The sequence below is a fragment of the Stegostoma tigrinum genome, unplaced genomic scaffold (assembly GCF_030684315.1).
Source record: "Stegostoma tigrinum isolate sSteTig4 unplaced genomic scaffold, sSteTig4.hap1 scaffold_49, whole genome shotgun sequence".
Lineage (NCBI taxonomy): Eukaryota > Metazoa > Chordata > Chondrichthyes > Orectolobiformes > Stegostomatidae > Stegostoma > Stegostoma tigrinum.
The window spans coordinates 2,933,161-2,951,004 of NW_026728419.1; the positions used below are offsets into that span (position 1 = coordinate 2,933,161).

The 17,844-nt window shown below is 40.1% G+C and overlaps 1 protein-coding gene across 1 annotated transcript; it reads right to left on the bottom strand.

Moving 5' to 3' along the window:
• Positions 1–3,219: 3,219 nt before the first annotated feature.
• LOC125450224 (ral guanine nucleotide dissociation stimulator-like) lies at positions 3,220–14,363 on the bottom strand. Its single transcript, XM_059644071.1, has 6 exons — positions 14,312–14,363; positions 12,522–12,581; positions 9,864–10,038; positions 7,886–8,101; positions 4,342–4,456; positions 3,220–3,236 (listed from the first exon to the last, which is right to left on the bottom strand). Exons 3-6 carry the CDS (start codon positions 9,900–9,902, stop codon positions 3,220–3,222), a joined length of 387 nt encoding a protein of 128 aa, XP_059500054.1. The 5' UTR covers positions 9,903–10,038; positions 12,522–12,581; positions 14,312–14,363.
• Positions 14,364–17,844: the final 3,481 nt, after the last annotated feature.

Here is a 17,844-nt window from a genome sequence, read left to right on the forward strand (position 1 = left end):
GTCACACACATGTTTTCACTCTCACAAATGCATGGTCTCATTCACATACAAATTCCTACTCTCTCTCTCTCAGTCTCACTCTGACTCACTGACACACAGACTCACTCACTCACCCACAGACCCACTCACACACAGTCCCACTCAGACTCTCTCACTCACACATGTTCTTAGTCACACATATGGTCTCACTCTCACAAATGCATGGTTTCATTCACATACAAATCCCTAGTCTCGCTCTCTCAATCTAACTCTGACTCTCTCTCTCACAGTCTCACTCACACATATGGTCTCACTCACACACATGCTCTCACTCACAGTCTCACTCTGACTTCATACAGTCCCACTCTCTCACACCCACTCACAGAAACTCTCAGTATCACTCACATAATCTCACACTGACTGTCATTCAGTCTCACTCACACATACAGTCTTACTCTAACTTCACAGTCTCACTCTTACACACACTCACAGTCTCACTCACACGTCGCTTACTCTGACTCTCACTCACACAGTCTCATTCATATGTCCCACTATGGCACAATAATTTTATGTTAAATTGTTGTAAAATTGAACATTAAGTAAAAACAGTTAAGGTCTCAAACAAGTGCAATATGACTGGCAGTAATAAACAACTGTCGAAAATTTTGTCAAACATTAAGATTGACAAGTCGCCAGGCCCGGATCAGATTTGTCCTCGGCTGCTTTGGGAAGCGAGAAATGCAATTGCTTCGCCACTTGCGAAGATCTTTGCATCCTCGCTCTCCACTGGAGTCGTACCTGAGGACTGGAGAGAGGCAAATGTAATTCCTCTCTTCAAGAAAGGAAATAGGGAAATCCCCGGCAATTATAGACCGGTAAGTCTCACGTCTGTCATCTGCAAGGTGTTAGAAAGGATTCTGAGGGATAAGATTTATGACCATCTGGAAGAGCATGGCTTGATCAAATACAGTCAACACGGCTTTGTGAGGGGTAGGTCATGCCTTACAAACCTTATTGAGTTTTTTGAGGATGTGACTAGAAAAGTTGATGAGGGTCGAGCTGTGGATGTGGTGTATATGGACTTCAGTAAGGCATTTGATAAGGTTCCCCATGGTAGGCTCATTCAGAAGGTCAGGAGGAATGGGATACAGGGGAACTTAGCTGCTTGGATACAGAATTGGCTGGCCAACAGAAGACAGCGAGTGGTAGTAGAAGGAAAATATTCTGCCTGGAAGTCAGTGGTGAGTGGAGTTCCACAGGGCTCTGTCCTTGGGCCTCTACTGTTTGTAATTTTTATTAATGACTTGGACGAGGGGATTGAAGGATGGGCCAACAAGTTTGCAGACGACACAAAGGTCGGAGGTGTCGTTGACAGTGTAGAGGGCTGTTGTAGGCTGCAGCGGGACATTGACAGGATGCAGAGATGGGCTGAGAGGTGGCAGATGGAGTTCAACCTGGATAAATGCGAGGTGATGCATTTTGGAAGGTCGAATTTGAAAGCTGAGTACAGGATTAAGGATAGGATTCTTGGCAGCGTGGAGGAACAGAGGGATCTTGGTGTGCAGATACATAGATCCCTTAAAATGGCCACCCAAGTGGACAGGGTTGTTAAGAAAGCATATGGTGTTTTGGCTTTCATTAACAGGGGGATTGAGTTTAAGAGTCGTGAGATCTTGTTGCAGCTCTATAAAACTTTGGTTAGACCGCACTTGGAATACTGCATCCAGTTCTGGGCACCCTATTATAGGAAAGATGTGGATGCTTTGGAGAGGGTTCAGAGGAGGTTTACCAGGATGCTGCCTGGACTGGAGGGCTTATCTTATGAAGAGAGGTTGACTGAGCTCGGTCTCTTTTCATTGGAGAAAAGGAGGAGGAGAGGGGACCTAATTGAGGTATACAAGATAATGAGAGGCATAGATAGAGTTGATAGCCAGAGACTATTTCCCAGGGCAGAAATGGCTAGCACGAGGGGTCATAGTTTTAAGCTGTTTGGAGGAAAGTATAGAGGGGATGTCAGAGGCAGGTTCTTTACGCAGAGAGTTGTGGGAGCATGGAATGCGTTGCCAGCAGCAGTTGTGGAAGCAAGGTCATTGGGGTCATTTAAGAGACTGCTGGGCATGTATATGGTCACAGAAATTTGAGGGTGCATACATGAGGATCAATGGTCGGCACAACATTGTGGGCTGAAGGGCCTGTTCTGTGCTGTTCTATGTTCTATGTTCTAACTCTATTATTTCTTGTAGTTGCCCTTTGTTGAAGGCATGTCAATGGCATTCTCTCCAAATTAGTTTAAGCCACTGGAGAAATAAAAATATTGAAGGCAGGAATGGAGTGCTGAAGAGTTTAAAGGCCAAACCAAACACTTCAGTTGAAGTATTCATCATCCTGCCATTGGCTGAACAAATGGCTGGTTTGCTTTTTAACCAAACAACCATTGAGGAACACAGGCAAATTCAATCACAATTGGTCAACAAGATTGATACGTAAAAGATTCTTTTTCTCATCCAACCAATTGATACATGACTGTGATGTTCATAGAAGACAGGTGGCAAGGTTCAATTCTCCAGCGTTCCAGGAAAAATAGCTGATGTGCAAGATGTTTGAAAAGGACAAACAAGCACTGGACTCAAAAGTTAATGTTAAGCAATTGTCTGAAGTCAAGTCACTCTCTCCAAATTGTCCAATAATTTAAAGTAGAAAACTGCCAAAGTAATTTATTCATATATTGCAGGGTTTTTGATACTGAGCAGAGATTTTAGATCCAACAGAGTCCCATGAAACATTATGTTCCTTACAGCTAAAACTTGCATAGACATGAAGATCTTCTTTCAGTGAATCTCAGGATGAAGTCATGATTCACTTTCTTGTTCATTGCGTAATACAGGATGGCATTGGCCAGAAGTATGAGCACTGAAAAAGCAGAGGGAAAGCACATTATTATTCACACGTGTTTTCATCACATTAATTGTGCACAGGTCCAACTGCTTCCTGGGTACGGAAATATCAATGGCTGGGAGGAACAGAACGAATGTACTGCAAGGATTCAGAACGTATTACAAAACACAAGAGAAAATCTTGGAGTTATACTAAATTAGGTAAACTCAACAATTAAGAACCATTGTATCTGAGACCCATTCTCAGGACGAGCATTGTTGGTCAAGACTAAAATCCATTTCAAACCTCTCACTGTCCGATGGCACATGCCTTCTTCATGACAGTTTGTACAATTGAGTGGCTTTATTAGGCCAGATATGAGGCTGTGAAGAGTCAGCATACAGTAGCCCAGGTAAAGATGTCAGATTTTCCTTACTACAGAACAATGCAAAACCCCAATTGATTCACGAATGACCCAGCAGCTACATGGTCACTTCTGCTGATACCAGCATCAAACACAAAAAGGTGCAGTGTGATCAATGCGAAAACACTGAGAAAAGCTATCCTCTCCTTCAGCATTGGATTAGAATCTAGAAAATAACACCACTGAGGGCACCTAAATCAAACACGAGTTAGTGATCCAGTGAATGGCCATTTTCTGAGGGCGATGATGGATGCAGAATAAATGCCAGCTTTGTTAGTGAGACTTACATCCAGGGAACTGATTTTTCTTTTCTGTGAAATCTGACAGGGATAGCATGCTGCAAAGGCATTGGGACCCTTCATTTTCAGAATGCATTCTGCTTAACACAGCCTGGATGGCACGTTTTAAACCACAGCAGAATGAAACCCATGAGTCCTCGTTTCTACTTTTCACCAGGAAATGGTTGGGGGAGGGTTGCTACAGATTAGCAACTTGACAGCAGTGATCCCACCCATATTTCTGGTCTCTCAGCCACGGGCCAAAAAGAGGGGAAGAACAGATTAATTTCAGCAAAAGGAAACATTTATTTTGGAATAACCAGTTAAAATAAGAATGAACAAAGCAGAACAATGTGCTGACAATGCGAATAATTCAGGATTTAATGCCACACCCAAATCCTGATGTACATCCTTCATTCAATATGGCTTTAGGTAGTTTTACAAAAGGGCTACTGGACTCCAAACACTAACCCTGACTTCTCTCTACAAGTGCTGCTACTGCTGCTGTGCTTTCTGATTTCCAGCATTTGTGGTTCTTTGTTCTGATTTGGCTTTAGGGCAATCTGATGAAATAATGTGCTTTTATTAGGTGCAGGTATTAGTTGTTTATTGGCTTTACATTCCTCAGAGTTGAATCCTGCTGAACATGCTTGGATATGTTCAATGATATAAATTTAGATATCTGCAGCTTTTTGGTGAAATCAAAAGAAAATATCAATTCCCTTGCAGTGGTTATGCTGTTCAGAAATAGATTTAACTTAAATTGAAGCAATTTCCACTGCTCACCTTTATTTGATTCAATGATCTGTACTAGATCAAATTCCTGAGGATGCTCGGGTTCAAATTTGAGCGCGGTCATAGCTTTGTTGAGAACTTCAGATACACGATCTTGATTAGTCACCTAATTAAAACAACATTCACTTTCCATTAATGCATTAGACACACACACCAAATGAAATATATAATGCCTCAATTTCCAAAGGGCTTATAAATATAGCTGCTTTCACCCAGAAAACTAATTGGGACATTACACTGAAAGTTGTAAAAGTTACATTAATGAAATAACATCTGGTAGGACTGTTATTGTAAAATCTGCATTCGATGCTCCATAACACAGTTACTGTGAACAGTAAAGGTTGGAATTTGAATGGAAACAGAGCCCAGTGATCAGGTTTACTTATACACACAGTTTGAAACAAGTAACTAATGACAAAATTCATAATTTAAATAATCCACTTCCATCCCCTCCCACCCAAAACCCCCATACCATTTGACATAATGGGAACTGCAGATGCTGGAGAGTCCGAGATAACAAAATGTGGAGCTGGATGAACACAGCAGGCCAAGCAGCATCTCAGGAGCACAAAAGCTGATGTTTCGGGCACAGACCCTTCAACAGAAAAGCTTTGTTTCAAGGCTGAAGAGATTACAAGAGAGTTGCAGTGGGAGAGAGATCCACTGAGGTTTTTCCGGAGAGAGGAGGGTAACTTCTTCAGGTTAGGTATCCCTGGAAGAGGCTTCACAATGAGGTTAAAATTGTATCAGAGATAATGGGAACTGCAGATGCTGGAGAATCCAAGATAACAAAGTGTGGAGCTGGATGAACACAGCAGGTCAAGAAGCATCTTTGGAGCACAAAAGCTGATGTTTCAGGCCTAGACCCTTCATCAGAAAAGGGTCTAGGCCTGAAAGGCCAGGCTGTGTGCTCCTGAGATGCTCTGCTGCTTGGCCTGCTGTGTTCATCCAGCTTCCCACTTTGTTACCCCCATACCATTTGCCTGCTTTTAACATTTATTGTCATTACAGCAAATGGCTCAATGTTGTTTGTGAAGTCTGCCATTTCCTAATGTTATGCTCATTCATATAAATTATTCATAAAATTGCTTTAACAGTTTGAAACATTTAGCAATTTGTGATTTGAAGACAGTGCAAATATTTAATATTCAATCATAATGTGGCTGTACAGGAATAATATTTGATAGGCAGGATATTGAGAAGACCAGTTTTTTGGGCAATTGTCTGCTTTTGTTTAATTCTGTGTTATATTTGGAGAATGCTTATCTCAGCTCAAGTTTGAGCAATGACCTGGAAGATGAAATGCACCAGCAAATTTTCTGTTTCTTCTGGAGAAGTGCAATGTTTTCTGGTTGAGTAAACTCACACTTAATTCTACTTTAATTTTGCTATAGTTCATGGCTAAAAAAATTACTTTTGCCACCCAGTCAAAAGCAAAGATCATATTAAATATATTAATGGATAGCAAATCTGAAAAATCCAAAAAATGTAGTGAAATTAAATTCCTGAGGAAGTGGCAGATGTAGACACAATTACAATGTTTAAAAGACATTTGAATAAGTACATAAATAGGAAAGGTTTGGGGGGATATTTTGTTCGGTACGTCTCGACAATTCTATAAGTGGTAGAGTCAAATATTACACAACTAGAGATTAGATGAACTACATTATCTTTCTAAAGAAGGGTCTAGGCCCGAAACGTCAGCCTTCCTGCTCCTCTGATGCTGCTTGGCCTGCACTGTTCATCCAGCTCGACACCTTGTTATTTTACATTAACTAACATCCCCAAAAGTGATCTTTTTTGAATAACCAATACCTTTTCCACTCTGTATGCTCAGACTTTAAATGATTAATCACTAATTTTAGTGATTCATTGGTGATAAATTGGATTTTCTAAATTATGTTCGAAGAAGTGCCACACAAGTGTGCAAGCAAAATTGAAGCCTGTGGAATGAAATGGGCAGTGGCAGTATAGACACAAAATTGGGTAAGGATTAGAACATAGAATCATGAAGAACAGTCATTTGCTCAGGCTAACTAAAGTAAATGAGGGAAACTGTTTACTGGTCCTTCTGGCACTATGTACCAAGGTCAAAATCTAAGGTCATTGGTGGGGAGAAAAAGCAAAAACAAAAACGAATCCTGCTTTTTCCAAACCGCAATATCCGAATAGGTGGTTAAAGCACATTAAATTACTTTCTAAAGACAACTGAATAATTACATGGAGCTAAATTTGCAGGGCAGGGCTAAAAAGGGCAATGGTGGTTGTGGTGGGGGAGATGGGTGGCGAATTAGGCTACTTCTCACTGAGATTTAACACAGACACAATAAGTCAAGCTTTCTTTATGCTTTGTGATAACATTCCACGATTCTCGAGTTGGCCTCTCATGGCTGTATTAGTTGGCAACAATTTGTTGCACATTCATCAGGAGACATTTTCGTCATTTTGGTTGGGAATTTTGTTTTCTGTGTTTCATAGATGTTCAATTTAAACAAGCTGTTTGCCATTTGCTTATCCAAATTCTGCCTCAGATCTTAGGCTGGTTCTGCCCCATCTCCAACTCACTGACAAGCTAACAAATGTTCTCTTCACCAGAGTAAAGAGGCGCTGTTTGTTAACAATATTTAAACACGAGAAGCAATTTCCACACATCACACTGACCTCTGTGGAGGCACAATCAGAGTACGACTGATCCTGTCAAGGAAAATGCATGATCAAACAAAACAATCTATGTGCCTTCTAATTTGGCCAATATTCCTTCGGCTTCCCTGAACTAGCCAGTAGGCAATTATTCTGTTTTGGATTGCACTCTTGCTATTGGAACGCTTTGCCTGCAACGGTAGTAGATTCACCAACTTTAGGTACATTTAAGTCGTCATTGGACAAGCATATGGACGTACATGGAATAGTGTAGGTTAGATGGGCTTCAGATTGGTATGACAGGTCGGCACAACATTGAAGGCCGAAGGGCCTGTACTGTGCTGTAATGTTCTATGTTCTTCTCCAACCCATTTTTGATGTGTTTTCTTCCATGCACCAGCCTTTTAAATTTCACATGAGCCAAAGCCAGGAAAGAAATATTCAATATCTCTGTTAATATTACTCGATTAGTTTACAGATGGACCAAAGTGCCTGTGGTCAGCTAACTGAAGATCTGGTACCTCCTTGCTGATTTATTGTACAGTTAATGGTGCGTGTTAATTTGTGATATTTCCTCTTCAATAGTTATCAGCCAGTCCCCAAAATGCGGCAACAGAGTGCTGCACCTTGCCATGTACACTTAAAGGAGAAATGCAAGGAAAATGTGTTCAGGCCTAAAACCTAAACATTGCGACTGCATTACAAAACAGGATCAAAATGATGGTCAAAGCACTCCTATTGACCAAAAAAGGCTTCAGCAATGTGGAAAATACACACTGAATATGACTGCATGGCAACAAATAATTGGGATAAAAATTCCTCTTGCGATACTGGCAGAGAGCAATGGCAATTATTTGGACCGAGCATGACGACAGCAACCAGTCCAGGGACTTACCAAAATCATTTTGAATTGTTGTGCTCTGTCCTCCTCTAATCGGACTCGGATGAGGCAGCTTTTCTCATTCTGGTGGTTGTCCCTCCGACGTGTTGCACACCAGCAGCTGCCCAAACCCGCACGCCTACCAGACTTGGCTTTGTCATAATTTGATTTTGCTGGTGCACCACTGTTGGATAAACCTCCACAGGAGGCAGTATCCACGGATTTTAATGACTGTGGAATAATTATTTTGTTTAAGAAAACGTTTGTCAATTGTTGCATATTAGATACTTCCCCCTTTCCAGTTATATTTATTATGACACAAAATATGCTCTCCTGCTGCCCATAAAGGTGAAGGCATTCTGTGCAGGACAGCTTAATTGTAAGAACATGAAGTTGCACATGAATTCTTGGTTGTTGCTGTCTTGTGAAATATTTAACTTGCAGTTCTTTCCTCTACCAGTAAAGATCACTTCTGAGGAATTATACTCCCGCTTGTGTTTACTAGCTGTTCAGTCAACATCAACAATTCAGTACTTAGCATGCCCATAAATTACTAATTAGTTTCCTTCAGCACAATAACATTGTGGTCATTTCACTTGACCATGTAAACTGCTGCTTCAATTCTAAGTTTGTCAGATAAACCCTTTGGGGTTTCAGTTTGCACTCAGTATGTGAACATGCTTACATAAATATTTATTTGCCCACTTCACCCTGCTACGCACAGAAATCTTGAATACAACTACACTGTTTGAAGTTAAAACACACATTTATGAAGTGCGGGTGACTGCGAATGGGCCAACCAGTGCATTGTGCAGGTCAGAATGTGTGCGGCACAGCACCACTGGCAGAAAGAAAGAGAGAGATAGCAACAGCAAACCACATACAGCAGAGAACTAAAGAAACCAGAAGTAAAATCATCCAAGTCACTGCAGCTCTCAGTTTATGATTAATATACAGGAAGTCACAACACTAAACAGGAGAATCCATAAAAAGGAAGAGGGTATTTTGAAACAAAGAAATACCACTCCAAAACACCTAAATGGGACCTAATAATACTTAGCCCAATTCTTAGGGGAATACATTATGAAAATATCCCTGGGACAAGTCCTAGACATATTCTGTAAACAATAACCATAACACAACTTTGATAATCTCCCAAGATACAATGGTCTTCAGCAGAGAATGCACTAATCAACAGCTCAAAGCCCAAATATTGAAGAAAAACAAAACGTGCAGTCACGAGGACTCCATGCAGAGAGCTACATTACTTTGTTGCAATTGCTGGATCAAGACCTATCCAACATACTCCAAATACTGTTTTTGTGGGCAGTGCGCTTCAAGCTGCGACAGATGTACCCCATGCACTAAAATATACTGTGTAGAAATTAAACATGCTGTGAATAATTAAAGACGAAATATTTTGGCTATTAGTATAAAATCGTATAAAATATCTAAGCAAAACAAAGCCAACAGCACAACTCAAAAAATAACAAATAAAATCAGCTCTCACTTCGTGAGCGAATAATACCTTTTCTGGAATCAAATGCTTCAGTAACCAGCACAAAGGTTGAATTTTGCTGGGAATTGCACAGCTGTCTTGACTTCGTTCTGAAAGCAAGTAACCCAACTTTGGCAAGTGGGACCTGGGATGGAAAATTGCTGGCAGCAGCCAGTTATGAAGATGCTTGGTGGAACGGCATTCACATTAAGGATTTCAGTCTGGCTGAAACATCAAAATGGCTATTCGGCTAATAGCTCTTAAAAGAAAGGCGAAGGAGATTGGCTAGGCAGCCATCTAGCTCCAGTGGCTGGGACGGTATCACTGAGTACCCTTGTATCCTCTTGACTGCCAAAGTGTAGTCAGGATAATAGACGGCAGGAAGGCAGAAGAAAGGAAGGAAAGAAAGAAGAAAAAAAGGGTCTCGACATTATTAGACAAACCAGAGTCTCCAAGAACAACATATTTTACGTGATGAGTGCCTCACTGTCTCACCTTTTCCGGCGCTTTTTGCGAAGTGTTCGGCTCTTCCATTTCCAAGTGGCTGGAATCGGATAAAATGTTGGCTGCGGTAATGCTGTCGTCTGAATCCTCATTCTGAAGGGATGCTCGCTGCTCAGAGCTTTTAGTTTGAGTGTTGTGTATTTTAACACCTCTCTTTGAAAACAGGCTGCACAAGGGAAATGGGACACAACAAACATGAAAATGTCATTGCATTCTAGACAAACTGTTAAAAAAAATTAAACTAGAATGAAGGTATATTGATGATGTGAGTACCAGGAGTTTGATGTGCGCCACATTTGACCTGTGAGAAGTTAATAGTGGCACACTCATACCAAGAGCTCGCATTACTAGTATTGAACACCGTTACATTGTCTAATAGTTAGGGAGTATATGAATAGGTTACAATGTTTGCATATTCCAATGGCACAAGAATCTGGGCTTTTTGCAGTGTTTGTTCAACCTACTACCAACCTCAATCTCATGAAAGGCAAAATGTGGATTTGAATACCCACAGGGTGGAAAATTTCCCCCAACCTGGCCACATGCTAATGTGTATGTAATTTCATCCTGAAAGCTGCAGTTTATTAAAAATAAAACGTAAAACAAAGTAACACCATTGATAATTGATAGAAAACTGTACACAACACTTAGTAAGGTAGGACAGTGTACTCTGAATTTGGCCTTCAGTATATTGGTACTGCAAACGTTAGGATTTCTATTCAGCAATTTGCATTTATATTGCATGATTAACATCGAAAATTTTCCAAAACTCCCAAAAGAAGTACAGCAGATGGCATGATAAAAAAATTCCCACACAGAAAATCCCGATTGTTGGTATATTAGGCATTAAATAGTACAGGGAGCAAGAGCAGATGGCTGCTGAAATGTGAGATTGCACAATAATGCCGCAATGTTGATTGCCTGCACTTCGAGAATCACAATTAAGCCACGGAAGCCTAAATCACATCCATGTAACATCCACACTCATGTAAAGAGAAGATATCCTAGGAAGTGAATAAGTGTTTCCCTTCTCTTTCTTGGTTTCTATATAACAATAGTCACATGTCACAGTCCAGATCACTGCAAGGCACAACACAGCAACAAGGCATGGTTTTGCTGCTCTGAAACTCTACACGGGTAGGTGGTGGAAAATCTGACTTTGCTGAGTTCTGGTCAGTCCTTACCTATCGAACAGAAATATAAGATAATATCCCCAACTCAGGAAAATTATCAAAAACAATAACTTTGAAGTCTTTACACATGTATGCACAACAACACAAACACATACTTTCATGTCACCTACATGGAAAGAGATTTGAGTTTTATAGACAATAGACAATAGGTGCTAGAGTAGGCCATTCAGCCCTTCGAACCAGCACCACCATTCATTATGATCATGGCTGATCATCCACAATCAGTATCCTGTTCCTGCCTTATCCCCATAACCCTTGATTCCACTATCTTTAAGAGCTCTGTTTATCTCTTTCTTGAAAGCATCCAGAGAGTTGGCCTCCACTGCCTTCTGGGGCAGAGCATTCCATATATCCACCACTCTCTGGGTGAAGAAGTTTTTCCTCAACTCTGTTCTAAAGGGCCTTCCCCTCATTTTTAAACTGTGTCCTCTGGTCCTGGACTCACCCATCAGCGGAAACATGCTCCCTGCCTCCAGAGTGTCCAATCCCTTAATAATCTTTTACATCTCAATCAGATCCCCTCTCATCCTTCTAAACTCAAGTCTCCAAGTCCAGTCGCTCCAATCTTTTAACATATGATGGTCCCGCCATTCTGGGAATTGACCTTGTGAACCTACGCTGCACTCCCTCAATAGCAAGAATGTCCTTCCTCAAATTGGGAGACCAAAACTGCACACAATACTCCAGGTGCGGTCTCACCAGGACCCTCTACAGCTGCAGAAGGACCTCTTTGCTCCTACACTCAATTCCTCTTGTTATGAAGGCCAGCATGCTATTAGCTTTCTTCACTACCTGCTGTACCTGCATGCTTGCTTTCATTGACTGATGTACAAGAACGCCTAGATCTCATGTGCTTTTCCTTTACCTAACTTGACTCCATTGAGATAGTAATTTTGAGGTGGAGCTTCAAATGTGAGAAGCATGGCTGATAATTTTTCAACAGAAGATATTTCTGCTGCCTGCTGACCCACAAAGTAGAATACAAATCTGATTTTTCACTCAAAATTGTTAAACATTGCTAGTTTTCATTATACAGGCCCACAAATATGCCAATTTAATTCACTGTAAGACCTTTTTTGCTTACTTGTCTCTCATAAACAAATTTATTCCGGTGAAATTTAGCCATGGTGCAGAAACTTCTCTGAATAAATGAGAATCGCTAGGCAATACCAAGCTCATCACAGGTCCACATTCTACACTCATGGTCATAGCAAAGAATCTCTATCAATCAGTCTACACTAGACACATGCACGAGGTGATAATAACAGCACCACTCCTTGCATCATCTCAAATTACTCGAACAGTTATTAAAAAATCTCACTCCAATGAAGCAATAATTACCACACATCAAATGTCTCTATGTGTCAAGGAACAGATGTAATTACCTTTCTGTCCATTCATCCCAATAATAAAGGAAATAATGAGATATTTGCGGTGCTTAACATGGGATACTTACCAGCTGAGGTGTTTAAACACACTCTTTTTGGGCTTTGGCGGTTTCTCGAGTTCAGAGGAGCTGCAGGGTGGCAAATAAACATTTTCAGACAAGATTCATTCAAAAAGAATCAGATGCTTTTGTTCAATATTCTTATTATTTATGGCAAAATCAATCATTTACATAGATTTGAAATTGCAGAATGATAATTTTGTTTGCAAAAGGCACGTGTTTTCAGGCAGGAGAACACTGAACATTACTTAGAGTAATGAGCGACAAAAGTTTTCACTGTAGGCACATCGATCTTTTCTGCTTTATGAACAGCAGATCAAGACAATAAGAGTTCTGAAGAAATGTCATCAGACCCGCAAGATAACTCTGCTTTCTTTCCACAGATGCTGCCAGACCTGCTGATTGTTTACAGCAATTTCTCTTTGTGTTTTTGATTCCCAGCATCTGCAGTTCCTTTGCGTAATTTTTTACCAAGACGATAACCCCCTCAGTCTTTTTGCAGAACACGTGGAATTGAACAAAATACTTGAACTTCTACAGCAGGTACAGAAAAAATTAACGAGGACTGGGCTTGAAAAAAGTTAACTGGAAAACATGAGAATCAAACTTCCAGTGCCGAAGGTGATACAATAGGTTGTAAAGTTATACAGGAGTTTCTCTGGGCCTCATCCACACTGTCATGTGAATGTACAGACAATGTCAAGCAATGAAAGGTAGTCATGAATCAGTCACTTCCGGTGACTAAAACACCACATGCCACATCTCGGAGGTAGTAAAATTACGAGTATATCTCTTGACCAGGCTTTCTGTTGCTGATATTTTCAGACAAACTGTCCGAAAATCAACCAAACTATCCGAGAGATCCAAAAGAACTTTAAATATAACTTATGATCCATGCAAAGTGAATTTCGGTAACATTTTGTAATTACTGTTATAAATAAATACCAGGTTTGAAGTTGGCCCAATACTGACTGTGCCACCGATGGAATTGACGATAATGCCAGGTGCTTGCTGCACATGGTCATCCATAGCCTGAGGATGGGCTTAATAGTGAGCTTTGATTTTCAAAGCAGGAATGTAAATTGCTACATCAGGTACATTTTAAATAATAACTTCTGCCCACCAATTTATGAAGAAGCAAACTGTTTTCAAACAATGTAATTATTACAAAGCCTGCTCTGTCAAAACTAAAAAATAGTTTCAGTGATATATAATCTGGTTCCTTAATCAACTCTGGTCCAGGAATGGCAAAGTGTTTTGTTTTTCAGTTGGAGATTATTTTTGGTTGCATTATTAAAAATATACTGTGGCTATTTCGAGATGAGGGAATGACGTTTTTAGGCAGCCATTGAAAGATACTTTAAAATGCTGACCAATTGTGTAGGGTTATTGTTTATTTTATGTTAGTAATAGGATTATGTATTTGAAAAGAAATTGGAAGGAAAAGAAACATTTCTCAAAACTGGTACAATTTACATCTGGATTTGTAGGTGCACCCACAATAGGAGCTCTTGGACATGTTGCTAAAATTGGTCACTCATCAAGTTTTTTGCATTTTCCTGCAATCATTGGCTTAGTGGTAGTATATTCTGCATTATTATATACCAATGAAACGCATTTTGATGCACTACAACAGAATTGATTCATTGAGCAACTGGCTTTATCCTCATAGGTCAGAATTCATTGTCAAAACTTTGAAACCAAGGAAAAGGAAGACAGTAAGTAAACTGGCAGCTCACTAGCATTAAACAGCAATTATAACTAGAGAAGATTTCACACACAACCCTTAACTGTTTTACCTGCACACTCCTACAATACCAGTTACGTACTCGCTATCCTCACTTAAGTATTGTTGCATAAAGAACAAGTCTAGAAAATTCTCGTTTGAACGAAGGGTGTAAGATGAGCAAGCAAACTGCAGGGATTTGATACCCAAAATTATTTCATATTCCTGAAAGAACACAAATAAATAATGAGCTGTTAAAGCAAGTTTAAACTACTATAATTGTTCCTGCTAAATCCTAGTCTGTGGTATTTTGAACAGCATCGATAACTTTATTCAAAGTGCACAGTACATCATGTCACAAAAATATTTCTGCTTTGGAAATAAATGACACAAATGTGACTTTTCAAGGATAAATTTCCGTACAGATTATCCAGGATGGTTTCAGGACACTAATTCCCAAAACAGTGCTTCAAAGATGGATTTTTTAAAAATGATTCACTTAAGAACAATAAGCTGATATCGGGTGAAGACAAGAAATGTTATGAAAGATCATTCATCCACGCAAAAGGACGTCTGCCAAGTACAAAATAAGTGGCTGATCTATAGTAACTGGTACCAAGACAGACGGTGAAAATGTTGAGTTAATTTTTCAAAGTTGCACCACCATGAAATTGAATGGACCATGAGCAGCTCGATGTTACTGGACTATTTTCTTTCAACCACAGTGGCTTCTTGGTTGAATCTTGTCACAATTTGACATGTGAAAAGGGGCAGGCCTCTCTAAGTCAAACTCTGACAACATGTTACTGCCAAGTTGTAAAGTGCCATCCAGTTTTCAACAGGTCAGTGAAAAGAAACACTTCACTACATCCACATCCGCCACTACAAATGGCGGGCCATTTGACAGATTACATTCCGAGCTGGTGAATTGGAGTCACACAGCGTTGGATGCCTATTTTGCCACCCAGCTGATTTTACATCACATGGCCCAGTTTGGCAAATTCAGCATCAGCTGCTTCTGATCGGAACCTTATCTCTTCAATGGGATCACAAGTTACAGCTTTGTTTGTCATAAGGTCAAATTCCTCTCAAATTGATATTCCCAGGTTGCCTGCTGAATGTTGCAGGACAAGATGAAAATACAATCTGTGTGGGTTTCCTCTGGGTGCTCTGGGTTCTTCCCAAGGTCTAAAGATGTGCAGGTTAGGTGGGTTGCCCATGCTAAATTGCCTGTCGTTCCCAGGGATAGTTACGTTCAGTGAGTTAGATGTGGGGAATGGGTCTGGGTGGGACGCGCTTCAGAGTGGCCCTGTGAACTTGTTGGGCCGCATGGCCTGTTTCCACACTGTGGGGATTTGATGATACCTTCAACAGTAACCATGGCAACAGGGATGTTTGAGAATTTGGTATAACCAAATTCAGAAATATGGAGTAAAAAATACTGCCCAGTCAGTGAGAATCCAAACAGTTGTACTCCCTCAATTTCTGACATCCCATGACGAAATGATGCCTCTCATCTAAAGGAAAATACTGACTAATACGGAGAGATTGTATACACAGTCTCTTCAATAATGAAATAGCTTCCATGACACTGAGATTAATTGAACAACATCCTCATTCACATAGCGCCTGGCATATCCTGTACGTGGCTGTGACTGCTCAAAGGTAAATTGCAGCACATTCGCAGCGCAAAAGCAGGCCATTTGGCTGAACTGCTCCATGCTGATCTTTACACCTCTCCCACCTTGCTTCAACTCTTAATATGCCTCTTTGTGTCCTTTCTGACATCTAACTTTCTCTCAAATACATCTGTGCTCATCCTCTCAACGAGTCCTGGTAGCAGCAGCTTCTGCAATCTGGCTGCTCTGAGCAACAAAGCATCTCCTTCATTCTTTATTGGATTTATTAGTGACCATATACATTTAGGATGCAGTTGTAGACCCCCGCTACACCCCCATCAAGCAAATAAAGCAGCACAAGAGTGAAAGGCATGCTTTTCCCCTTTCAGACAATTCCAAACATTTTGCACAATGCAATTTTCAGTACGAACTTTTTGTCTCTTGTCAAAGTTGGTCCAGCCATTCTGTAAGAGATAGACAAGGGCAAAGAAAATTAATTCAATATGGACAAAGATCAAATGGTACTACACGATCATGAAATTTAAAAGATCAGAAGTGAAATACAAGCTCTGTAAACTTGGTTCCATTTTAGTATATCGTAAAAGGCCAATCATGAATGATCTATCATACCACCAGGTCATATCTTGGACATTACATAGAGCCCTTTGCTCCATTCAAGTAGGTCAGTGCCAAGCTGGTGGCATTCTCAGCTGCTTAACTGCTCAATAGGCAGTGACATCCAGGTACCAAATTTAGCTGTACAGAATAAAAATGATTTGCAACTTATCCAACTTTTTGTAAAACTAAACCCATATTCAATTAACTGCAAAATGAATTGAATGTTCCTTTGTTTACAAATTGTTTGATTCACAACACAAAGCATCAAGTTAATCTGATCAGGGTCATTAATCAAACTCAATCTTTTTTTTGTTGCTTTGATTCTCATCTACAAGCAGTTTGCAATGAAACTGTAACAATAGCGGTCATCAGCAAATAAGGAATCCAAATCTTGTAAAAGAGACTTACTGAATGGTAATTAGGGAAAGCTGAATCCAGCACTGAAAACTCTGTTAAGAAAGTTCACAGGTACGGCACAATTCCCTGAACTATATCCTAGAAAAAGAGAGGTGAATTTGTTTAATCCATTGTGAATTCAGTGTCATATTTCCCAAACATACGACTCCATGTCTTATTTATTCCCTTGATCTTGCAACTAAATCTATTTAGAATCAAAACTTAGAACTCAAAATTTTAGACTGTCATACAGTGGAATGCAAAGTTGGAGTTATAAAGGCCAGACAAGTTCAACATTTGATCCCTGATCTGTGAACTGGAAACCAAACTCAATATTTGAGTAACTTCATCATTTGGAGATTGGAAATTTTCTACGTAATGTGCAATTTCGCTTGAAGATAAAAACAATTTACCTCACCAGATCTCCAAAACTTTGTCTCAACAAGTTTAAAAGTAATTTTTTTCTAAACTCAAGAATATAATTCTTCTCAATGTCTTTTCATAGGACACCTCCCTTACCCAAAGAAATAATTTAATGTTCTCAGACGGTGGGTTGTTTCAGAACCTAAGAGCCGAGGAGATCTATCGGAATTGGCAAATTGGAACCAATATTGGGTTTGTGGCAGGAAGTAAATGCGATTTTTGAGGGGCTTTTCGGCAACTTAATGCTTTCATCCAGCAGCATACCAGAGGGTACAGTAATAGTTCTTACTGTGCGTACATTAATGTTGAAGACACGAAAGCTCCAAGTATGAACAGCCGGTTCACAGATGACACAGGAATTGGATGGTTGTAAACAGCAAAAAGCCTTAGTCTCTCTTGTTACACATATGGGCTGGTGAGAAGGCTTGAACAGAGGCAAATAGAATTCAATCCAGAAAAGTGTGAGGTGAAGCATTTTGGGAGTCTAGTAAGTCAGGAGAATATATGTTAAATGAGATAATAAGGTGTGGAGCTGGATGAACACAGCAGG